The sequence below is a fragment of the Sciurus vulgaris genome (genome assembly GCF_902686455.1).
Source record: "Sciurus vulgaris genome assembly, chromosome: 14".
NCBI classification, from domain to species: domain Eukaryota; kingdom Metazoa; phylum Chordata; class Mammalia; order Rodentia; family Sciuridae; genus Sciurus; species Sciurus vulgaris.
In genome coordinates this window covers 9,308,625-9,333,309 of record NC_136475.1, presented here as the reverse complement: position 1 = coordinate 9,333,309, position 24,685 = coordinate 9,308,625, and the positions used below count along the sequence as shown (strand labels likewise).

Genomic DNA, 24,685 nt, shown 5'->3' with positions numbered 1-24,685 from the left:
GGGAATCTGCACAGGGCTTTCTGGAGGAATGCCCGCTGTGTGACACTGGGGTGTGATACTGTCGGGGGCTCCTGCGGGGCAGTGGGCAATGGCCATTTCCTGGAGGTCACCATTTAGCCTTGGTTCATCTTTCATTTCCTGTTTATGCCAAAGACTTCAAGTTCAGACACAGGAGTGGGGAAAGTTCTTGTGACCCATCAGGACCCCACCATGTCCAGCCAGAGGGTGCCGGTCTCTCCTGCAGAGTGTGCACTTGGTGAGCTGGCAGCAGATTTTGTTTTCCTAATTCTACACCTCTGCATTCCCACGCTTTGTACAATGGCCATGTGCAGTTTTTATCATTGGAAGGAGAGAAAGTGAGTGCTATTTTTTTAAAAAAAAATCACCTCTTGAAATAGATTGACTTCTCCTTACCCTCCTGCAAAGGGGAAAATAGCTTTCTTTCCTCTGAACAAACTGGAAGTGCCAGCACAGATTGAGCAAGCTGTTCATCCCAGGCCACAAAGCGAAAGAAGCCTCCCCGACCAGACCCGCCCAGGTCCATGTGCAAGACTGTCTGTCACTGGGCTGACTGTGTGACCTCGTGTTGGTCCCTGGAACCAGTCACGTGTCCTATGACAGCAGTTGGTTCCAGCCAATTCCAGGAGCTGAAGTTTTGCCTCCTTCCTTGACAGCAGTTCAGAAGGAAATCAAATTCCCCGGAGTGCAGAGCGTCAGGGCGGAAGCCCACCTTCACTCAGGGGCAGCAAGCTCCACGGGCAGGGGGAGGTGGCCTGGCTGGCCGGATTGCTGTCGGGCTCCTGTGGTAGGAGCACTGGAGTCGGCAGTGTCCTCTGGGCACATCTGCCACGGTTGGCGTGAGGGTGGGCTTGGGGCAGGGCTTCCTCTGGGGGGAGGAGGGTGAGCCCAAGTCTCTGCGCCTCGGTGGCACGCGTGCCTGCGTCTTCCTAGGCCCAGCAGCCCGGCCTTGCTCTGATGTGAGCACTTCCTTTTCCTGGAGAACGATGCCCAGGTCGGAGCTGCACGTGAGGAAGCCCAGCCAAGGGCCGTGGCCGCAGCTGCAGTTGTCCCACAGAACAAAGGTGGCTGTGAGCCCGGTCAGCTTATGACCAGAGGCTCCCTTAGCTTTAAACAGAAAGAGGAGAGAAAGAGGCAGGAGAGGTGCCGGCAGGGCCCCTGGCGCCGTTCCTGCAGTCTGTTGAGGCATTCTGCTCGGCTCTCATCTGAGAACCTGGCGAGGCCCAGAGACCAAGCCAAATAACCGCCCCTGGTGTTTCTCCTCCACCGTCACTCGGGATTCGCCAGGCCTTTGGAGACCGCCCACTGGACTGCTGCCCACAAAACAGACCAGAGGTAGGAGCCGGAAGTCTCCCCTGGATGCCATCAGGAACATAAGTCCCCAGGAGGTGGAGCTCTGCTCCAGCGGCCTGTGTGTGGAGCCAGGCTGGCCCTGCTTGGTCCCTGCTCCGCCTGTGGGCCTCCCTCTCTTGGCCAATTTCCTCCCCTTCCTTCCTTCTGCCCCAGCAGGTGGCGAGGGCTGAAGAGACATCTGCCCTCTGTCCTTGCCATCATGGCTCAGGATTAGCAGTGCTCTGACTGTAGCTGGGCACACAGCTGAGGCCCTCGTGGGAACCTCCCTTCACTGGGACCCTCCAGGGTGACAGCTGGGGCTTCACACTCAGCTGGGCCTGCATGCCATATGCTGTCCCTCCCCTTCTCCGCCAGGGCCCTCTGACATTCTCAGGATAACTTCTGACCTCAGGGTTGGCAGAGGCACCCGCTGGGACCCGCATTGCCATTCTCGTAGTGGAGACGTGAGGCTGGCTTTCGTAAATCTGACAACTGCTGATTCTGTCACCCAAGATTTTTGAGCTTCCACTGCAGACATCCCACCTCTTCCCTTTCCTCCCATCTCCCTGCCTGGGTGCTGACATGGGGCCCCTCCTTCCTGCCCCAGAGGCAGGGCAGTGTGCACACAGGGTCAAACCCAAGGTAACCAGTGCCACGGAAGACCACCTGGCGGGGTGCAGGGCTGGCTGGGTGGGCAGCACTCCCTTTGCACTGAGCAGGTGCCCACACTCGATTGGGGTTCCAGCCTGCGTCTCACCTCACTCCTTGCAGTCTCATTTACTTCTGGACCCAGAATTCCTTGAAAGCCGTTCGCTTCAAGGCAGAGCCCAACTTGTGCCCTTTCTAGCTGTCTAGTTCCTCATCTCGAATGAAACCTAACTCAACAGCAGTAATCTCAAAGATTGGTCATTTCTCTGGCAGAAACTGCTCTGCAGGGCCTGCATAGCAGAAGGAAGACTGCGACCCAAGAGATCGCTCCTTGGTGCAACAGCTGGCAACGCGTTGCTCTGAGCCAGCAGGGGCTTGTACTGTTGCTTCCGCATCCGAGAAACTGGTGGGGTACCCCCAGCCCACAGAATGCCAGGACCCGAGTCTCCTTAAAGTCCCTGAGAACCTCGTCGCATGGCCTCCAGCGGGGTCCTGCCAACACGCAGGTCTCTACAGACACCCCTTAGTGTCATCTGCACTCAGGCTACAGGGTCTGTGCTTGCGCTCACCTCGGGGTCAGCTGGCCAGAGCATCCATGTGACTGGGCACGTGGGGCAGCATAGAACATGCCCAGCAGCCCTGGTACACACGTGTTTAGGTACACACAGGAAGGTCTGTTTCAGAGCCGTGAACTTCACGACCACAGGAACAAAGCCTCTTTCTCCTCTGAACTTAAATGACTTAGAAAAAAAGCATACAGTTTGTAAATTGCCTGCACATACTCAGGGAGACAGCATCTTGGCTCCGAGGGGAATCTTGGCTTGGGAGCGTTCTGTTCCTGGCAGATTAAAGTGTGACGTCCTTTTCCAAAGAAGAGGAGGGTTGACTGAGCAAGGGTGGTTCTATCTAAGGTCATGACAGTAAATGCGATCTGAATGTGCTCTGCGTGGATCTGGCCACCAAAAAGAAGAGCAAACATGAAATCACTCTTCTTGTTCCCTGGACATACTGAAATCCACAGTTGTTGGAGACGTTATCTAGCGAGACAAAGCAGCAGAGCAGATGTACAGAGAGTGGGCGATCCTGCCCCAGCCTGGCCTCCCTGGGGGTGACCAGGAGTTTGGGGCTGTGCCAGAGTGCAGGCAGCCCCCCGAACTGACTTCCAAAGTACCTACCACCAGAGGACCTCCAGCCCCCGCACCTGCGCCCCCCGCCCAGCCACACCCGCCCGTCCTGTGGAGACCAGACTCCTCTAGGTCAAGGCGATCTTCCAGGGCACCTCCCTGCACCAGCAGTCTAGCCGAGAGGGCTCTGGTTAAAGGGAGGGCCCTGGCAGGATGCACAGGCAGGCCATGGTCACAGCTGCCCACCTGACAGGAGGACAGGGAATTTCTAAAGAACCCTCTGGGGAACCCTCACTTGGTATTTCTTTCCCAGAATTTCCCCATCCTGGCCCCCTCTCTGTTATTTTCCCGTCCTCTCAGATGTCCCCCTTTGTGTCGGAAAAAATACTAGAGGAGGAGGAAACGCTCTGTGTAACCAGACCCTGAGATGGTGCGGCCCAGGGTAACCCTGCCTGCCCCTCGCAGCCCCGAGCCGCAGGTGGAGAAGCCCGACTCCTCCCTTCTGGCCTCACCTCACCAAGGTCTTTCCCCCACCCCTGATGTGCGCCTTGGTTTCCTCCGGCATGGAATGGAAGGGGACTGTACTACCCAGTCCCATGTTGAACCAGTGAGCTGTGTCCTGGAAAACAGTTCTGACGATGGCCTGAGAAGCTTGTCTCTGGACAGCACCTCGCATCAAGGACTCTGAAGGCACGTGTCCCTCGTGTTCCAGCGGCCTCACGGTATCCTGGCAAAGCAGAGGCAGTAGTCTCGTGCCTCGTCTCCAAGTTGGGTGTACCACAGGCCTCTGCTGCAGAAGTGTGCTGGGCCAGCACGAGCCCCTGACCTCGCCCCTCTGTCCCCACAGCTCCCCAGGGCCGCAGCAGCTCTCCTTCCTGCACAACGGCCTCCTGAGCAACCTGTACCTGCACGCCTCGGACTGCCCGGTGCCTCTGCTCCAGTGGCTGTTCCAGGTGAGGAACGCAGATGTGCCACCAGGTGGCAGGAGCGCGGCAGCCTGGTGGACCATAGGCCAGCAGGCAGGAGGGACTTAACCTCTCCTTGCCTGGAGCGCTGAGGCCAGTCCTGTCCCAGAAGAGGGAGGAATTGATGGAGCGTTGATCCTCACCTAACGTGAGAATGCCAGGTTTGGGACAGGCAGGGATCCGCCTGCGTCTCCCAGAGCTGGCAGCCTCCAGGGAGCTCTGCTCCATACCCCATGTGTGCCTCTTGGGTGTTGCCTTTGCCACCCACCCTGCAGCACCCAGGCCGAGGGTCCTGGGGGAGGGGGCGTTGAGTGTCTGCTTCCTGCTGTGCGGAGGTCAGTGGGCTGGGAACACCAGGAGCAGCCGCTGCCTCTGTTGGCTGCTGGAGCGCTGCTGGGACGTGTGGCCTTGGGGGAGCAGGCCTCTGCCAGGGGCTGGAACCTTTGCCCCCAGAGTCAGTGAGAAGCCTGTAGAGAGCCCTGGAGCCGGCCCGATCTGAATGCAGGGCACGAGGGTGCCGCCTGGCCTCGGGCCCCACCCGCGGCTGTCTGTCTGGAGATGGGCAGGTCACAAGTTCCAGCTGGTCCCAGTGCTGCCAGTTGGAGCCTGGAGCCCAGCTGTAAATCAGCCGCCATGAGGGTGGATATTCAAGGAACTCCTTAGCCTGTTCAGGCTGGCCACCTTCCAGGAAGAGCTCTGGCTGCTTCCCTCTGGGGTCCTGCACGGTGCTCCTCCCTACCCCCAAGGAGAAGGACGCCCAGCTCCTGGGGCCCTTGTGTGTGGCTGTTACCCTCACCCCTCACCCAGGCCTGGGGGTCGGCAGGCGAGGAGCAGGGAACAGTGTGGTCATTATTCTCTGCCCCCATCTGCACAGCTTCCCTGCTCCTTGCACAGTATGTGACAAGTGCACAATTGGGCATTGGGAGACACAAAGAACCCCTCTAAGGCGGTGCCCACGGGGGTCCCTATGTGACCCTGACACCCTGTGGAGTGCCCTCCCACAAGGCTCGGTCTCCAGTCTCCACAAGGTTGAGACCCCAGCCCTGAGCGGCATGGGAGAGCCCTCCCTGCCTCTCCTCTTCCAGGCCAGGAGGGTGGGGGAGGGCAGTCAAGGTCAGCCCTGTGACAGACAGCTGAGGTGCAGGCTCTGGTGCGGCCTTGCCACTCTGTCACTTTGGGTGAGTCACCTAGTGTCAGCTCTGTGGTACGCTGGGCCAGTAGCCCTGTGGGATTAAATGAGGGAGACCTGCAGACCACCCTGACCCTGTGATCCCCGAGCTCCGTGCAGGGCCTGGGCATCATCCGTAAGAGGAAGTGTCTCCCCTGGACCAAAGCCCATCCTGGAGGGGCCCATGGGATCTGGGGAGCCTTCTGGGGGGCACTCGGTGCCTCCACACTCATGCAGTCAGCAAGAGCTTCTGCGGCGAGGGGCAGAAACCCCTGGGGATGTCTTACAGAGAATACGGGGACAGTGGGACCCCAGGGAGGGGTGTGGCTGGACCTTAGGAGAGCTGGAGCCAGGGACAGGGAAGTCCAGGATCCTCGGTCACTTCCCTTTCTCCTCCAGGCCCCGTTCCCAAATTGGAATCCCCAGGCAGGAGAGTGTGCCTGGCCTAGGAGAAGCCAAGTGGTCCCTGTCCAGTCAGGGGCAGCTGGATAAGCGGGTGGCAGCAGAGCTGGACTCACATGTATTTGAGGTCCTTTCTGAGAACTCGGGGCCGGGACAGTCAGACACTTCCTCTGTGCGTTCAGCTGCTTCCTTAGAAAGGACATCCTGAGTTCTCACGAAGACCCAGTCCTGTGCCCGCTCCTCCCCCTCCTGGGGCTTCAGTGGGTGCCTTGTGAGCCCTGGTCAGCCGCTCTGGCCTCAGTGCTCTTGACTCCCTAGGGCCTTGCCTGGGGAGGACAGAAGTAGGTCCATTTGTCCTCAACACGTTTATATTTTTGGGGAGACATTAAAGCATTCAATTCTGAGACAGCGCAGAGAGAGGGAGTGCAGAGGGCAGAGGCTGAGGCTCCCCGGGCAGCTCTCAGGAAGCACCCTGTGCTAGGAGACGGCGCGGGCCCGGCAGAGAGCAGAGCAGCAAGTGATGGGCTGCGGGAGGGACCCTGGGAGTCACAGTCCAGAGCCAGTGACTCTTCAGAGTTGCCCCCCAAGGCCAGGGGCCCCGCCTTGACCAGTCACCAGATCAGGCTAGTCTTGGAGAGGGGCATGACCTTGGGCTGGGCTCATCCTCCAGAGTCAGTACCAGAGGACCTCAGCCCAGGGCCTTCTGGTCCCTGTGGGAACAAGAGTCTCAGTCCCCAGGGGCAGCACCCACAGTGTCCCCCATGGCACTGAGCAGCCCTGTGCAGGAGCCCCGCCAGCTGAGGCCCGGCCTTGTCCGTGTGTCCTGGCCTTGTCTGCGTGTCCCCAGACTGGATGGCACTTGTGGGCTGATGCTGTCTTTTGCTCATCTCTATGTCACACACTCTCCACGGGCTAAATCCCTAGCACCTGGCCCTCAGGCTCAAGGGACATTTAAATAAGGACCCCAGAGAGTTTGAGTTGGGTGAGCAATGCCCCCCACCCCCAGTTGTTTGAAGATCTGTGCCCAGTGCCCAGGACCAAGGCAGTGCCAAGCTGTGAAGGTGCGGTCCTGGAAATGATCAAGGGTCACAGTAGGGTGAACCCTTACAAGCCCTACCCCTCCTCTCCACTGGCTCCTGCCTTGGAGGGGACAGGGCTGTGAGCACAAGAAATAAAGGGCCAGAGAACCAAGACTCCACACAGGTCACACAGGAGATCTCGAGTCGCACATGCTCCTGGGCTTCGGTCCTGGCACTGCTGCTCGCTAGCTGTGTAACCTCAGAGGAGTTGCTTGACCTCTCTGAGCATGATTTCCTCATCTGTAATGACCTTGTGAGGATTACAAGTGGCATTTATTTAATATGAAGTAATGGAGTTTTGCTACAGTGACTCCATAGGAATGACCTTTTATTCCTTCCCCAGTTGCTAACATGGCCTCCGGAAACTTCTTCAAGAGCCTTCACTCTCCTGTGGGATCTCAGCGTGGATGGGCTCTTCTGTCAGTCTGGTCAGTACTGGGTGCAGGGCGGAGGACCTAAGCTCTGGAGCTTGTGTAACACTTGCCTCTGGGTGTCCCTGGAGCCCAGTGGTGGGGACCTTGCGTCACCCAAGGTGGAGACATCAGGCCATCCGTTCTTGGCTCTGGCTCCAGCGCTAGTAAAAAGCTGAACTGACGGGCTCCTTGGCTCCTTGATCCAGTTTCAGATCCAGGTCAACATGGAAGTCTAGGCTGACCTCCCCGACCCGTGGGGTCCCAGTGCAGTCCAGGAAGCTGGGCTCAGACCAGGCAGGCCCCGGGTCTGAGGGCACAGGGTGTCTCCAAGGTCTTGCAAGGGTCCCAGTTTGCTCAGGAGGGTTCCAGGAGCATTGCCTCAGATCAGGGCGACCAAGGGGAGGGCCCAAAGGGCCCCCCACAGCGCCTCCTCCATCGGCAGGTGTTCCCAAGCCCTGGATTTTTCTAGGCTGCAGTGACGTCCTCGAGTTTGTGCCTGGTGGTGGCATTCGGGGGCGTATTCAGTTCAGGGTCCACAGAAGCAGTGAATTTTCTTCCTACCAGTCTGTCTGCAGTTGGAACCTGAACCTAGACACTTTGGCACCAAAAAATATCACGTAACCAGTTGAGAGCTGCTTACAGCAGATGGTGACAGGGAGTTGCGGGTGCCCAGACCCTGCCTTTGCCCAGCCGTGGTCTGCCCACCCTCCTGCCAAAGCACGACTGTGCAGCGTCTCAGGCCAAGCGCGTAGCCTGGCGCACCATGAGCCCCAGCCTGTGAGCGTCTGTATTGTGCTTCTCTCTTCAGGAGTTGGCTGAGCTGGGGCCATCTGTCCATTGGAGCGCTTCAGACGCCTCCGCCCCTCCCCCAGGGAGCGCCTGACCGAGGTCCCCTGAATAGCACCAGTCTCCATCCCTTCCCTTTTGGTAACCTCTGCCCCTGCAGCCTGGGCTGCCCTTTGCAGCCCCGGGCCGCCTCTGCGGCGTGCCTGCCCTTTCAGGGACAGAGGCCTCCCTTGTCTCGCCCTTCTCCCTGCAGAGGCAGAGGGGACATCCCACTTGCCCTTGCCTCCATCGCCCCTGATTCACCCCCACCAGGAAGGGCCAGAAAGCAGCTCCTGAGCTCTGCTCCCAGACTTCAGAGCATTTCCTGTGGACATCACCTGAGAGCCGGCCTGGCATCCTCTTCCCTTGCCCAGTGGAGAGAGATTGGCCCAGAGAATTCTGTGCCTGCGGCTGGGATCGCCAGCAATTCAGGGCAGGTGGAGGCAGGGTCCACAGAAGAACTGAAGTCGGGTCTGAGCAGAGATTTGCAGACAGATGTTCACTGGAGCGTTGTCCATGAGAGCCAGAGGTGGAAGCAGTCCACGGGTCCAGGGGTGGGGGATGGCAGGATCAGTAGGGTATGCGCCAGTGCTGGAGTATTAGCCTTTGAACGGGGCTGCAGTGAGCCATTCACAAAGGCCAGGTGCCTGTGATTCCACTTCCGTGAGGTGCCTGGAGCAAACTCATGGAAATGGCGGCTTCCCGGGGGGCTGGAAGAGGGAGATGGGAATTGTTAAGTAGGTGCAGAGCGCTAGGGGGAAGATGGTGGTGGCAGCTGCAATGTCAACGTCCATACCCCACCACAGCACATGCTTAGAATGTTCCGGAGCCTGGAGTGCAGGCCAGTGGGGGTCGAGCCCAGGGTCCACCATGCGAAGCACATGCCCACCACTGAGCTGCACCCCAGCCCGGGAAGCGTTTCTGAGGTGGAATTAGATCCAAGATGGATCCGAAGGGAAGTCATGCTGCCCGGGACTTCCCACAGCCTGGGTGTCTCTGAGCCTGCAGAACTTGGGCGGAACTGCACTGTGCGCGGGCCTTCGAGGGCGTGTGCTTCAAGCCAGCCTAACCGTTCTCTGTCCCTGGAGGTCCAGGCCCGTAAGCTCTCCTTCCTGGGGCCCATGCCGACGGCTCTTCCCAGGCCGTCCTGGAGTCTCTTGTGCGATCGCTTGTGTCTTGACCTACTTCCTGAGTCAGGGGAGCTCTGGTGGGCCCAGGACAGGCCTGGGACCCACTGCAGAGCTGCTGTTGCCTGCGCGTCCCGAGGTGCCATGGTGTGTGGGGGTGGAGTGGGATCACCGCTTCACCTGTGCTGAGTTCTGCGCCAGCTCAGGGCAGGGAGCGTGCAGGCATGTGTTCAGCAGGGGTGTGCCGAGGCCTCCTGCGCTCAGGCACCTCACCGGATGCAGAGGGAGATCCAGGAATGAAGGAGACACTGGTGTGACCCGTGGGTGACATGAAGCAAGCAGCTCAAGAGGCAGAGGCCAGGGGCGTGGCTTCCAGCTGGGGGTTGGTGCTCTACTGGGGCAGGGCAGGTATCAGGACGTTCTCTGTAGAAGAGGGGTGCTCGCAGGAGGCAGGGATGGCAAACCTGCTTGCCTGCTGGGGCTCAGAAGTGAGGGAGCTCCTTCCCTGTTAAAAGGGGCTATTGCACCGGTTTTGGTACGGATCAATGTGGATCTGGCATCACCAGATCTTTCCATTTTCAAGAGAAGTCATGTTTAGTTGGAATCTGTTTTGACTCAGTAACAAACTCCCGATGAAGACTGGCTTCTTATCACGTGATAGTAGCTAGGTGGTTCCGTGATGTGTTCAGCAGACCCGCAGCATCAGGCTCTGGCCTGTATGTCCACTCATTCCACCTCTTCCCCTCAGGGCTGCAAAATAGCTGCCATGGCTCCAAACATCATTTCATTCCTGAGACAACAGTGTTCAAGGTAGAAAGGAGATGAACATTTTGCATACCTTTCTCTTTTTATCAGGACATTCTTTCCATTTTGTTTCATTAGCTTGTGTCAGAACTGGGTCACAAGCTTTGAAAGATACTTGCCATATTTTCCAACTGTTGGTGCCGTTTGAACATCCTGGCTCTATCTGGAGAATTTCCATCCTCAGGAATCCTACCCCCCGAGGGCAGAACCCAGGGAACTCAATTTCCCAGCTTCCTTTCAGAGAGCTGAAGCTTTAGTTTTTAATCAATACCTCAACAGACAGTATAACAGTTATGTACATGACATTGACATTGTGTTAGGTATTGTAAGTGATTTGGAGGTGATTTAAAGAATACTGAAGCATATACCTAGTCTATGCGTAAACACTGTCCCATTTTGTATAAAGACTTGAGCATTCTCAGGCCTGCAGAGGGTCCTAGAATCAGTTCCCCCTAGACAGCAAGGGGTAGCTCTATTTTCTTGACCGTCTCAAGCATAGGTATATAACTACTTTCCCACCCTTGTCCATGATTCTAATGTCTGGCAGTTATGGTGGTTTTGGGTACTGGGGAGTAAGCCCAGGGGCTCTCCTGCCCTGAACTCCTTTTTATTTATTTTGAGTCAGGGCCTTTCTAAGTTGCTGAGGCTGGCGTCAAACTTGCAATCCTCCTACCTTAGCCTCCCAGGTAGCTGGGATTACAGTTGTGTGCTCTACCACACCAGCAACATCTGGGTAATTTAAATCATTACATGGAAAACTCAGAACAAAAGTAAACCTTTCTTTAGAGCATTTAAAGAAGCCGTAGCAAACCCTGGGCTCTGAGAGGTTCCACTCCTGCAGTCCTTTCCAGAAATGCTCATGGAGAAGTGCTGTGTGATCGCAGCTCGGCTTCCCTACCCACCCTCGGGTGCTTGCTGGCCACGCAAGTGAGGGGCTTGAGCCGTGGCCCATGTGGCTTTGTGGTGCGCTGGCCCCTGGTCTGAGGTCAACCTGCTTGTCTGAAGTGGCCCGCGGCTCAGAGCTCTGCCTGCCGCCACAGACACTCACCCCATTCTCCGTGGAGCAGCTGGAGTAGCGTGGCTCCTCATCTGGGCTGAACTACCTTCCCCTGAGAAGATGCCGACACAAAACTGGGGTTCCCTGCAGGGAAGAAGCTGGGCATGGCTCTTGGACCGGCAACCAGCAGACCGGCAACACCACAGCTAAATACAGATGTCAGTGTGACATCTCCTGCCAGAACCGACCCAGTTAAAATGACGGGAGAGGCAGGAGCTCCCAGTGCGCCCCTGCAGGTGTGAGCACGGTCCTGTCAAACCCCAGCAAACACACTTGCAGAGGGACAGAGCAGGGGCGCCCGGGCCTTCATTATGACCTGACAAGACCGGGGCGGAATCCCGGGGTTTTTTCACATACTACACAGTTAATCCTTTTATAGTGTGTAATTCTGAGGTTCTTAGTACACTCAGAATCATTCAGCCTTCACTACTGTCTAGTTCCAGAACTTTCTCATGATTCCCTTCTTCCCCAGGTCGGGCAACCTTAGTCTACCTTCTCTCTGTGAATTTGCCTCTTCTGAACATTTCACCTAGCGGGACTCCCGTAGCGGGCAGCCTTCTGTGTCCGGCCCCTTTCAGGTGTGTTCAAGGTCGTGGCTGACACCAGCACCTCATTCGTCTCAGGGCTGAGTACCATTCCGTTGCACACGTGGGCCTCCTCTTCAGGGGACGGGCCTGGGGGCTGTTTCCACCTTTCCTTTGCTGTGAATTATTCTGCATACAGGTGTTTCTTGGGGCATATGGTTTCAGTTTTTTCCAGTATGTTCTCAGGAGAAGAATTGCTAGATCACATGATAGCTCTCTGTTTAACTTTTGAGAAACTGCTGGGCTGATTTCCCCAGTGGCTGTATCATTTGACATTCCCGCTGGCAGGGATGGGGTTCCAGGTTCCCCGTACAACCTCTTGCTGTGTTGTCCATCTTTTTGATGGTGACCACCCTAGTGGGTATGAAGTGCTCTCACATGGTTTGGAGTCGCACTCCCACCCTGACAGGGCATTGAGCATCTTTTCATGTGCTTATTTTATTTTACTTTGAGACAGGATCTGACTAAGTGGCTAAGGCTGGCCTCAAACTCGGGATCCTCTTGTCTCAGACTCTCGAGTAGCCAGAATTGATTCCACGCATGAGCCACCATGCCCGTTTCCTGAGTTTTTTGTTGACTTGTAGGGGTTCTGTGTGTGTTCTGGCCCTTACCAAATGCATGATTTTCAAGTATTTTTCCTCATTCTGTGGTTGTGTTTTTACTATCTTGATAATGTCCTTTGATGCACATAAGTCTTTTAATTTTGATGAAGTCCAGTTTATCTGGTTTGTTTCTTTTGTGGCCTGTGTTTTTGGTGTCAAACTTAAAGACTCCATTGCCAAATCCCAGCTCGTCAAGACTTTTGTCTGTTTTCTTTCAAGTTTCCTAGTGTAGGTTGTAAAGTTGGGTCCACGAGCCATCTTGAGTTCCTTTTTCCTCATGGTGTGAGATGGGCGTCCAGAGTCATTGTTTTGCATCTGGATATTTAGTTGTCCCAGCACCCCCTGGATGAAAGGTCTTGGCACCCTTGTTGAAAAACAATTATCCATAAATGTGAAGGTTTATTTCTAGACCCTTAGCTCCTCTCCTTTGACCTGTGTCAAAGCAGTACCAGAAATTCTTGATCACCATGGCTTATTGGCAGTTTTGATACTGGGAAGTACCCAGCTTCCAACTATGCTCTTAAAAATTGCTTTGGGGGCTGGGCACATGGCTCAGTTGGTAGAGTGCTTGCCTCGCGTGCACAAGGCCCTGGGTTCAATCCCCAACACCACCGAAAAAAAAAAAAAAAGCTTTGGCTATGCTGGATTTCTTGCATTTCCATGTGAATTTCAGAATCGGCTTGTTCGTTTCTGTAGCTGGAATTTTGACCTTGGTTGTCCTGCATGTGTAGGTGACCTTGGAGGTATTGCCGTCTGTCTCAGAGCGTTTCATGCTGCCATAACAGAATTCCACAGACTAGGGAAGTTATCAACAAGAGAGGCTTATTTGGTTCAAGTTCTGGAGGCTGGAAAGTCCCGGGTTGAGGGGCTGCCTCTGGTGAGGGCCTCTGGCCTAACACGGCAGAGAGTGTGTGAGAGGGAAGGACACCAAATTACTCCTTTCACCAGGAATCCACCCCATGCCCACAATAACAGTGCTCCATTGGTGAGAAGTCTTCCCTCTGAAGCTCTGCCCCTCAAGGCTGGCATTGGGGTTAGGTCTCCAACACCTGGACTTCAGGGGACATATTCAAACAGAGCCATCTTAATAATACTTAGCCTTCCAGTCACAGACGTGGGGCGTCTTTCTATTTATGTAGGTCTTCTTTAATTTCTTTCAACGGTTCTTTGTAGTTTTCAGTATGCATGTGTTATAGTTCTTTTCTTAAATCTATTCCTAATTATTGTATTGCCTTGGTGCTTTTATCAATGGGATTATTTTCGTGATTTCCTTTGCAGGTTGTTCATTGCTAGTGTGTAGAAACACAATAGGTTTTTGCATACTGACCTTGCATCCTGAAACCTCACTGAACTGGATTATTGATTAACTCCAATAGTTTTATTTGTGTGGGGGTAGAATTTGATTTTGAAAGCAAACATATTTGGGCAATTAACTGCTTGAAAGAAATGGCCTCATGTGTCTTTAACAAACACGTTTCGGCTGAGCCAGAGCAGAACTGGCCATGAATCCAGGACTGAGCACACTGACTGGGGCAGTGCCCTGGGAACCAGTGCGCAGACCACGGGGAGACCAGCCCCTGCTGCCTGTGGCCTCTGGTGTCTGTGGGGGAGGAGAGGGATGCAGCCAGGCAGAGTGACTCTGGCCAGAACATTCTTCGGATATTCTTAAAGTGGGCGAGAAGTTCAGCTCTGAGAATGAATTTGCTTCTTTCTCCTTAGCAAGGTCTTGGGATGCTTTGGTCTTTGTCCCTTGATCCCCACGCTTTTCCCTTGGCCCCTGGAGCTCCAGTACCCTTGCCTGGGGCTTTGGGCTCACGTGCCAATCTTGCGGTGCGGTTTTTTGTTTTTTGGGTTGTTTTTTTTTTTTTTTTTTTTTTTAAAGTACCAGGGATTGAACTCAGGGGCGTTTAAACACCGAGCCACACCCTCAGCCCTTTTTTATATTTTATTTAGAGACAGGGTCTCCCTGAGTTGCTTAGGGCCTCACTAATTTGCTGAGGCTGACTTTGAACTTGGGATCCTCCTGCCTCAGCCTCCCGAGCTGCTGGGATGACAGGCATGTGCCTCCATTCCCTGCCTTTTTGGTGCTATTTTAATTGGCACTGGATTAATTTCACTCTCAGGTTGTTCTTGGCCAGTGTACTAGCAGCTGATATTGCTCGCTTTGTGTCCCACTACCTTGATAAACTCCTACTTTGCTGGGAATTTTCATCATAAATGGATATTGGATATTGAGATGACCAAATCATTTTCTTCTTTAGTTTCTTAATATAGTGAATTACGTTGATTGATTTTTGAATGTTTATTCATTTATTTTTATGTTCTGGAACAAACCCCACTTGTTCATGTCATGCTAATTTTTTATGTATTAAGTTGCTTAATTTTTGTTAGAATCTTCTGCATTTAAGTTCATGAAAGATAATAATCTGTAGTTTTTCTCTTTCTGGTTTTCATATCAAGGTAATGCTGGCTTAATAGACTATGACGACAGCAGTCACCTCCTCTTCACTTTTCTGATAGAGTTTGTGTAGAACTAATATTATTTCTTCCTTAAATAATTGGTAAAATTAGTCAGTGATTTGAGTTTTAGTTAGGGATTTGAGTTTTCTTTGAGGGAAATTTCTTTTGGTACCAAGGATTGAACCCAGGGCACTTAACCACTGGACAACATCCCCAGCCCTCTTTATTTTTCATTTAGAGACGGGGTCTCAATAAGTTGCTTAGGGCCTTGCTAAGTAGCTAAGGCTGGCCTTGAACTTGCAATTCTCCTGCCTCAGCCCCCCGAGGCACTGGGATTACAGGCATGGGCCACCACGCCTGACTTTTTAGTTCTTTTTAAGTATAAGTCACATAATATGCATCCCTCACATTCGACTCTTAGTACATTTATGTAGTTTTATGATCGATCAAAGACGTTTCAGGCAGCCAAGCATTCTTGGATTGGGGCTCTGGGGTGACTGCGGCAATGGGAGGTGTGGTCGGTGGTGTGGGATGGGAAGTGAGGAGCAGACGGACTGCGGCAGTCCCGCCTGGGAATCCCAGAAGCAGGGAGCGGCAGGGAGACTAGGAGCCAGCCAGCGCTGGCCCTGGAGAGCACGTTCGGGGTTGGAGGAAACAGCAGGCGGGGGGCGCCTGGTCCAGGGTGCAGAGGACGGCTGCTGTCAAGGCAGGTCTGTCGCTGTGAACCAGAAGCCTTCCCTCAGCCAAGGCGCCACCAAGGCCCACTTCCTCTCTGTGCTGCTTAGCTTCTGCCCTTCTGTTGCGGCCATTTCTACACCAGGCTATTCTCACATAGTTGGCTTTTGGTTCTTTTTGGTTTTGGAGGTTTTTTTAAAATTTTTATTCTTATTAATTTTTTTTTTTTTTACTGGGGATTGACCCAGGGACACTTAACCACTGAGCTACATCCCCAGTCTTTTTACTTTTTTTTTATTTTGAGACAGGTCTTGCTAAGCTGCTCAGGGCCTCACTAAGTTGGTGAGGCTGGCCTCGAACCTGCCATCCTCTTGCCTCAGCCTCCCTCGCTTTCCGGATTACAAGGGTGCACCACTGCGCCCAGCTGGATGTTTTAAGCAGCTGGTGTCCTTCAGTCTGCACATCTGGTGGACACTGTGCTTGCCACTATCTTAGAGGAGACGTCCTAGTGTCACTGCCTCTGCCTGGCTCACACAGGCAGGGCAGCCTCCACAGGTGTGGCAGGAAGTACACGTTCAGAGCCTCCTAGGTGGAGGCCCCTGGCTGCTGGACACTCTGGTCCATGGATGGCACCTCTGGTGGTGCAGCGATGGTGGCCCACATGTGGAGCACTTAGGTGAACACTCGGTTTACACACAGGCCTCTCCCGAGGCCCACCTGGGGCCCAGGTCTGCCCCCAGCTGCACTCAGTGGTGCTGGGAGACTGTCGTAGACCCGAGTGGGTGGGAACACACTGGGAGAGCCACCTGGAGACCCTCGCCCAGTGCCTGCCACTGTCATCCACCTGTCTGGCCCTTCCAAAGCGTCCAGATGGAATTTGGTGATCACAGTGACTCATTTCATCATCGACCTTTGTTTTTAAAACACTTTGTTTTTAAAACATTAAAAGTAATTTAATGGAAAACTATAGCTGGCATTTTGAGAGAGCTTAACTTGATCTTCTTCATCTACCCACGACAGCCCAGTGAGTGACACGAGTATGTCCCCATTTTACAGATAACCAGGGGCTGGCAAGCAGAAGTGCTCCTGGGAGCTCCACGCCCTTGGCTCCCGTGTGGCCTGCTCACCGTGCACCTGGCCAGGCCCCGAACCCACCTCCTTCTCCGACTCTGCTCAGCCTCACGCCCTTCTTTTCCTCCCGTTGTTCCTCCTGCCTCAGGGCCTTGGCACGTGCAGACTGACGGTCTCCCCTTCCCTTGAAGTCTCTCCCCTCCCCATGGGTCTTTTGCCTTCTTAACCCCATGCTCCTCCACCCTCAGATTCCACCCTCTGCCTCCGGTGGCCGGAGTCGCAGTGGGTGCGTGCATCCTGTGAGTGACGGGCTGTGGGCTGCAGTGCAGGGATGGGGTCTGTGGGTTCCTGGCAACGACATGAACAGGCGCACTCAGCAGCGACAGTCGCCATTTGAAAGAGCAAGTGGCGGGACCCACGTCGTCTCCGGCAGCTGTCAGCGTCTTCCGATAGCTGCTCCTGTCCTGTGTGGACAGTGGGTGAGGAGCTACACATGCTGGCCAAGCTCAGGGGCGCCATCTGGGCCTTCAGGGGCAGGCTGTGAGCCCTGCCACTCTGCGGGACAGTCACTCCTGCTGTACGCCAGCTCAGCGCCGGCGGAGCGTTCAAGCCCCGCACCGGCATTTTTAAAAACCTTCTGGGTGCTCCTGACGTGCCCCAGGCTGAGGAAGCTCCCGGCCCTGCTGGGGATCTGAGGGGACAGGCAGTACTGAGCTTAGCAGGACTCTGAACCCAGAGAGGCTGGGCGTGGTGGCTCCTGCCTCTAATCCCAGTGACTTGGGAGACTGAGGCGGGGGGATCACAAGTTCAAAGCCAACCTCAGCAAATCTATGTGACTTGGACTTTTTATCTTATTTGATTTTTTGCTACTAGGGGTTGAACCCAGGGGCACTCTGCCACTGAGCTACATCCTCAACCCTTCTTATTTTATTTAGAGACAGTCTCCCTAATGTGCTGAAGGCCCCATTAAGTTGCTGAGGCTGGCCTTCAACCTGCGGTCCCCCTGCCTCAGCTGCACTGGTCACTGGATCCCAGGCCGCGGCGCTGTGCCCACCTAGAGAGCTTCTGTACGTGACTCAGACCCTGCCCAGCTCCAGCGCTCAGCTTCCAGCCACGGCGACGTCCAGCCGTGGCTGAGCTTCACAAAGTGCTGCTGCCCGGTCCTGCCCTCTGTGATGGGCCCAGGGCACAGCCTGGTGGGTTTGAGAACCTCCCCGGTGATGTTGGCGAGCCGCGGGGATGAGGACCCTGGGGTGCCAGGCCGCCGCTGTGGGGGTGAGAAGGTGCTGAGGCTGGCTCTGGGGATTGACGCCCTCACCGCCAGGGCACACGCGGGTGGCCCACGCGCTCTTCTGGAGCGAGGGCTGCAGCTTCCTTAGCTCGGTGGTGCCCGAGCTTGGCTGGGTGTCAGAATCACTTGGGAATTTTAAAGGTCCACACTCCAGACCACACCTGATTTGGGCTCTCTGTGGGAGCTGCGCGCAGGCAGCAGACACAGCTGAGGCTCCCCAGGTGACTCCGACACGTGCCGACAAGTCTTGAGACCCGTGTTGGTTCTCAGCTGGGTCCTTGATCCCTCAGCGGAAGAGGGCAGCGGCCACTGTTCCTTGCCCTGCTGGGGTCTGCTCTCTACCTGAGGCGCTGTGTGGAGCTGCCTCTTCTGTCCCTTTGTTGATGGCAGTGCGGGGGACGAAACCCAGGCCCTCTGTGACTGTAGGCAAGTGCTCTACCAGGGAGCCGCGTCCCCAGCCCTTTTTATATTTTATTTAGAGGCAGGGTCTCACTGAGTTTCTCAGGACCTCCCGAAATTGCTGAGTCTGGTCTTGAACACAAGATCCTCCTGCCTCAGCCTCCCTAGCCGCTGGGATTACAGATGTGCACCACTGCACCTGGCAGTGATTTTTTTTTTTTTTAAGCATTTTTCAGCTTACAGAAAATCGAAAAGAAAGAACGCAGAGTTCTCAGACACCGCCTCTGCTCCCACCCTGAGTCCTCTGCTATCAACACTTTGTATTAGCGTGGACACTTGTTATCAATAAAACAGTATTGACGATACTAATGAGGAAAATCTGTGGCTTAAATTAGGGTTAGGTTGTGCTGTTTTGTGAGTTTTAACAAACACCCTGATGTGTCCCTTGCTCCTGTGCTGTTCAGAAGTTTTATTACCCTAAAGGTGCCCTTGGGTTCTCCCCAGGCATCCTGCCTGTACCCCACCCAGTCTTGGCAGCCACTGTGTTTTTTAGTTTGTCCATAGTCTTGCCTTTTCTGGAATGTCATACAGTTTTATATGTATGTAGGCCTCACCAGCTTCTTTCACTCAGTAATAAGCATTTCAAGTTGCTTTGTTTTGATAGCTCATTTCCTTCCTTTTCTTTTTTTGTCCTGGGCATTGAATCCAGGGACCCTCTACACTGAGCTACATCCCCCACCCTTTTTAAAAATTAAATTCGAGACAGCCTCACTAAGTTGCTGAGGCCAGCCTTGAACTTGCAGCGCTGTGCCCAGCTGGCCTTTCACTCTTAATGCTGGAGAACCTGATGCCATAGTTCGACTATTCACGATTGAATGCCATCCTGGCTACTTCCAATTTTTGATAATTACAAATAAAATTGCTATAAACATTCAAGTGCAGCCAGGCAGGGTGGCACACACCTACAAGGCAGGAGGACTGCAAGTTCAAAGCCAGCCTCGGCAACTTAGCAAGGCCCCCTTAGTGAGCCCCTGTCTCAAAATACAGAAAATGAAAAAAGGGCTGGGGATGTGGCTCAGTGGTTAAGTGCCCCTGGGTTCCATCCCCAGCCTCCCAACCTCTGCAGGAAAAAAAAGCTCACGTGCAGATTCTGCGTGGAGCTAAGTTCCCCGGGGCGGTTGCCAGGGAGTGTGGTAAGAGCACATTAGCTTCCTAAGGAAGTGCCAGACTGTCTGCAAAGTGGATGGGCCAGTGGAGAGTCCACCAGCAGTGAAGGACAGTCCACTGCTGTCCACCCTTGCTCGCACTTGGTGTGGCTGTTTGATTTTACTCAGAGACGAGCCGTAGCCCACAATCTCAGGGTCAGACATGCAGTGCAAATCCTGCTGGCAAGCTCTGTCTCAGATTCTCGCTTTTTAAACTTGGGAAGGTGGTGTGGTACTAACGCCCAGGTCACACACACTCAGGGCCCTACAGCCACAGAAACAACCCGGGGATGCGTACTTAGGTGGCAGAGTGGAAGAGTGATGGTCTGGAGCCACCACCCTGGACCCTGGGACAGCCTAGAGCAAGAGAGGCACCTGCTGAGGTGGCAGAGCAGGATGAGGCACCAAGGTCCTCAGGTGCGGCCCTGCCCTGCTCCAGCGGCAGGCCTCTCTCGTCACTGAGACATAAAACCCTGGTCTCTGAACCCAGGTGGGTTTGGCTTTTATTTGTTCTTTGGTTCTTAGCAGCCGCATCTAACCCCAGCCACGGTTGGTTCTGGTCTGGTGCAGCGCGGCCCTGTCCTGCACCTTAGGCTCGAAGGCTGGGCGGTGTTCGGTAACACAGGGGTGGTGTGAGTTACAGAGAGCAGGGGAACGGAGAGGTGGCCTGGGGACAGCATCACCTGCCCGGCACTCAGTCTTCAGGACAAACAGAGACGGGTGGGGTGTAGGGTGGGTAACTGCAAGCAGGGAGGGCTGGGCCTCTTGGAGCTAGTGGTAGGACAGTGAAGAAACAGAAAGAACCTTCTGAAAGAGCTTAGGCTTGGGCCTGGCAAAGGAGCTGGAGCCCACAAACAGGGAGTGGGTCGCGTTCATCAGCGTCCCCCGAGGAGCTGGGACATGCGCCCTGTGCTATGCTCGCTCTGAAGTTCAGGTGGTGGAGGGTGCATGGCTTTGAAACCCAGACTCGGAACCAGGCGCGGTGGTCCCAGCAGTTCAGAGGCTGAGGCAGGAGGATCACAAGTTCAGACCTAGCCTCCACAATTTAGTGAGGCCCTAAGTAACTTAGCAAGACCCCATCCCCAAATAAAATTTAAAAAGGACTTGGGGATGTGGCTCAGTGATTAAGCACCCCTGGGTTCAGTTCCTACTACCAAATCCAAAAACAAAAAACAAACAAACAAACAAACCAGACTCAAGGGCTGGGTGAAGCTCAGTGGCAGAGCACCTGCTTAGCGTGCATGAGGCCCTGGTTCCATCCCTCGGGACACATGCACATGATTAAACGCAGGACTTGATGCCGGGTTTCTCCTTTCCACTGAGGACACGGATCCCTGTGATAGTGACACACTGCCCTCCCAAGCCCGCCTGCTTCCCTTTGTCCTTCCCTTGCCCTGTCCCACTTTACCGCTGTCACCCCCACACCGGGGCTGTGCACCCTCTCCCACAGCCTGGGCTCCTGCAGGCCCCTGGGCCTCCGTCTCTGAGCCCTTCCTCCGTCTGCAGCCTCAGAGGCCTGCTCCAACTTCCCCTGCCCCGTCTCCCAGGCCGTCTTGGCCCGCTGGCATCACTGTACAGAAGTCCCCACATGTGTGTAGTGTGTCCCCACCAGGAGCAGAAGCCTTCTCAGCCTTGCTGTCTGCTTGGTCCCCAGCCCATTCGAACAGTGCAGTGTTAGTTCCCATTTGCTGCGTGAATAGACATTTTAAATGACTAAAGCTAAAGCTAATTGACCAAAGCTAGCGATTCTGAAATAAGTTTCAGTTGAAGTTCCAAAGTGCTGCAGAAAGTTGAGTAATTAGGGTTGGGATATGAAATAAGTTTTAGGCCTCCAGTGACTGCTGTGAGCCACCCGCTCCAGGGTGGTCGGGACTCAGTCTGGAGGCCAGCCTCGTTTCCTGCAGGAACCAGCCCCCTCCCCTGCCTAGACTGACCGGAGACTAGGGACGAAGCTCAGTGGGGGAGCACGTGCCTGACGTGGCAAAGCCCTGGGTTCAGTCCCCAGCACTGAACAACAACAACAAAACGATGGAAACCTTCCCTCTTGTGGCACTGTGGGTGTCGGGTGGGACAGAGAATCAGGACCCGGCAGGTGGCACTACGTGGACCTCCAGGGCAGCCAGCCCAACCCTCATTCGCTACTCGGGAGGGACACGACCAGAGGCCCAGGGCCAAGGCCCGAGCCTAGCACAGGGAGGGAGCCTCAGGGCCCGCGCTCGTTCTTGGGGCGAGTGTGGGTTTGCCATTCCTTGTCAGCTGTGTCAGGAGCTGTGGCCAGGCAGTGTCCTTCACGACACAGATGAGAAGGTCGCTTTTATCTCAGGCCTGGGGCTTTCCTTTCCCGGCAGAGCATCTGTCCCACACCAGGAGTGGCACCCAAGGGCTACCTCCAGCCTCGGCCTCTGGTCAGCCCAGCCGCCAGGGGCTGCCCACGCTGGCGTTTCCAAGGGCCCAGTGCCCGGTCGCCGCCCCAGCATTACCCAGGGTAACCACGTACTGTGCGGGGCCAGAGTGGGGGAGGCAAGCCTGGCAGCCTCACGTCTGCGTTCCTTCTGTGTCAGCTCTCCAGAAACTTCTCATCTGGACAAACAGTGCTGAGGAAGAGCTGAGCGCACAGCCTGCTTACAGGCAGCGTTAATTATGGGCTCTGGGGTGGGATTTTCCTGTCATCATGTCACCAACTTCCAGGGCTGTTGACAGGGACTGATTTATCCCAAGGCATCCGGGCAACCTCCTCTGAAACTGCCCCCACCTTGGCCAGGGTCATTCGCAGGGCAGAGCCATCACTGCGGGGGCGAGAGGGGCGGGGCACAGTGCCAGGTTCCAAGCTTGGCCCTGGTGGGTGGGTGCTACTTCCCTTCAGGGGGCTTTGCAGTGCATGTGCACCTGTGTGGGCGGAGGTGTGGGGTCTCACACCGTGGGGTCGCTGCCAGGCCTCACCCGAGGGTGATGTGTGTCCCCTCCCTGGGAAGTCCTTCCTCCTACCTGAGCATGCACATGCACGCCCGCGCCTCAGGGCCCTGGTAAGCACAGTCTCCCTGTGTCCTGCGCACTTCCTTCTTCCCAGCTCGTCTGTGAAGCCGGCCAGAGGTGTTGTCACCCCTGTCTTGTTGCCTGAGAGGGGGAAAAAAAACGAGAAAGTTCTTCCTCCTCCCAGAGTCTAATTACTTGTTTGGTGAGTCCAACCCATATCCGTTTCCAAGGAGAGACACTGGATCCCTGTGAAGAAATGTCCTCGGACAGTTCTCAGAGACCCCTGCCCACGTTCTGCTTCTGCCATGCGGGGCTCGCTAGAACCCTGAGTGGAGGGAGCTTTCTCTCGGGGTCCCTGCAGAGGCCCTGGCCCCACTCAGCCTGCCCTTCTCTGCACTGGCCTCTGGTCCCCGACCCCTACTACTCTTTCTTGCTGCCCTACCTCTGTCAGGTCTGTCCCACTGCTGGACAGAGCTTCCTTCCCGTCTCCTGTGACAGGTGCCTTATCTGGCCCTGCTGTCCACCAAAACTCAGGCCCCACTCCAAGCACACTCCCTGACCCCCTGCTTTGGTTTTGGCAGATGAGCTCACTCATGCTCATTCACATGTCTGCCTCCTCTCCCTCCCGTGCGGTGAACTCCCTGAGGTCAGGGTCCCTCTTTACCTTGCACACCTGGCTAGTTTCTGCTCACAGTGGGCCCTCAAGGCAGAACTCTCCAGAACTCTTCCCCCTCCAGAAACGGCAGTGGTTCAACCAAGCACTACTCTCATGCATCTGAGCCCAGCCCTCCAAGGTCTTGACGATGGCCTTGCCCATTGTCAAGTTCAAGGCCTGACAGCATCTGTGTCCTCCATGCTGCCAGCTTGTCTTGGCTGCTTACAGCTCCCTCTTGTTGTGCAGGACGGTCGGGCTTTGGATGCCCGTCTTTCATTCGCTTATTCATTTATTCAGCTTCCCTGTACACTGGCCCCTCCTCTGGCCTGGGCACGTGGTGATGGCCAACACAGACATGGCCTCTGCCTCATGGCATTTGCATTGCAGTGGTGAGATACCAGCAAGAAGCAAGTGAACGGGTAAATAAGAGAACCCAGAGGAGTGGCCGGCAGGTGGAGACGCGGCCCCTCCCTCTGGTGAGGACATGGGAGCCACGGAGATGGCCACCTCCATGTGGCTGTCTCTGGCCGCGTTGTTTGTTCTACTCTCTCAGCTGTAACAGTGCCCTTAAATGGCCTGATGGGAGGAAAGGCCCTGCATGCACACGCTTCTCCTCTGTTGGTGGGGCAGATCGTCGTCCTGTTCAGTGGCACCAGAGCCCTGCACCCAGAGCTCACTGTGCCAAGAGGACGGGACAGCAGGGACTGCTGCTGGCGGGCAGAGGCCCAGTGAGGCCCAGATGTGGCGGTGCGGGTGATGGCGAGGCCACTGTGGGCTTTATCCCTGGTGTCAGAGCCTGGGGCTGCGGATGCTGGCGTCGGGATTACAGGCAGGTGCCGCCGTGCCTGACTAGAGGCCAGTGTCTTCTAGACCTTAGAGTTGGGGACCTTTGGTTTAGCACTCTTGGTGCACTTCACTGGGTGCAGCTGAGCACCCATGGCCACCCAGCATGGGTGCTGGGCACCGTCCCTGGGCCCTGACACCTGATGAGCACGCACAGGCTTCCAGAGCGCCAGCAAGCATCTGAAGTCCATTCCTTGCTTCCTGTCTGTTGATAACCCCTTCAATGCCCGAGAAAGCAGGAAAGAGCCACCTTGAGCCAGGCCAAGGTCAGGGCCAGCCTTCTGGAGAGGGTAGTATGCCCTGTCCTCTCCCTGACCTGACTCTGCCCTCCTTTGTCCTGACAGATGAAGACATGCGCTTGTGGCACCCCTCGTTGCAGGAGGTCATGGAGGCCTTCCACGGCCTGGGAGCCCACAACCCTGCCCTGTACCCGCTGGGGCCCTTCCAGCCCGGCAGCAGGTGGGTGCCTCCCCTTCCTTCCTCTCTGCTGCCTTTCCTCTTTTGTTCACCAGTTACTGGACTTGGCCTCTAACCCTCAGGGTGGGGAATTTCAGAGCCCACCTGGGAAGGCAGGACCAGTCCAGGGCCGGTGTGTGCACCCCATGCTCCCGGCCTCTGGCCCAGGGAGGATGGAGTAGGTGGGTGAGCCTCGCGGCTTCATCCAGTTGCTTGTTTCTACCACTTGCTGAGTGAGACCTGGCTGCTGCACCTCCCTGGCAGAGCCCAGGATTCTGGCCTGGTTAGGTGTCCCCAATCTCATTAGCCTTGCTGCAGGCCTCTCGTCAGGCCCACTTCCTCACCAATCTTCTGTTCTGTGCCTGCCCCCTTGGTGCCTGGGCTGGGTGTGGTGGTGGTGGACAGTGAGGCTAATTTGCATATGCACCATCCCTGCCCTCCAGGGACAGAGCCACACAATGCACACATAACCGTCATCAGCAGACAGTGGCCAGATCCAGGTTGTAAAA

General features: G+C 55.5%; 1 protein-coding gene across 4 annotated transcripts in view; it reads left to right on the top strand.

The window, feature by feature from the left end:
* Positions 1-692: 692 nt before the first annotated feature.
* Positions 693-24,685, top strand: part of FAM178B (family with sequence similarity 178 member B) — a 69,966-nt gene continuing 45,973 nt past the window's right edge. For 3 of the 4 annotated variants that reach the window (XM_079110709.1, XM_079110708.1, XM_079110710.1), the window contains exons 1-4: positions 693-1,353; positions 3,970-4,075; positions 7,080-7,164; positions 24,065-24,179. In XM_079110709.1, the coding sequence (XP_078966835.1) occupies positions 24,073-24,179 (107 nt within the window). In that variant the 5' untranslated portion in view covers positions 693-1,353; positions 3,970-4,075; positions 7,080-7,164; positions 24,065-24,072. The remainder of the gene's footprint in view (positions 1,354-3,969; positions 4,076-7,079; positions 7,165-24,064; positions 24,180-24,685) is intronic. The other variant, XM_079110711.1, reaches the window with a different exon arrangement.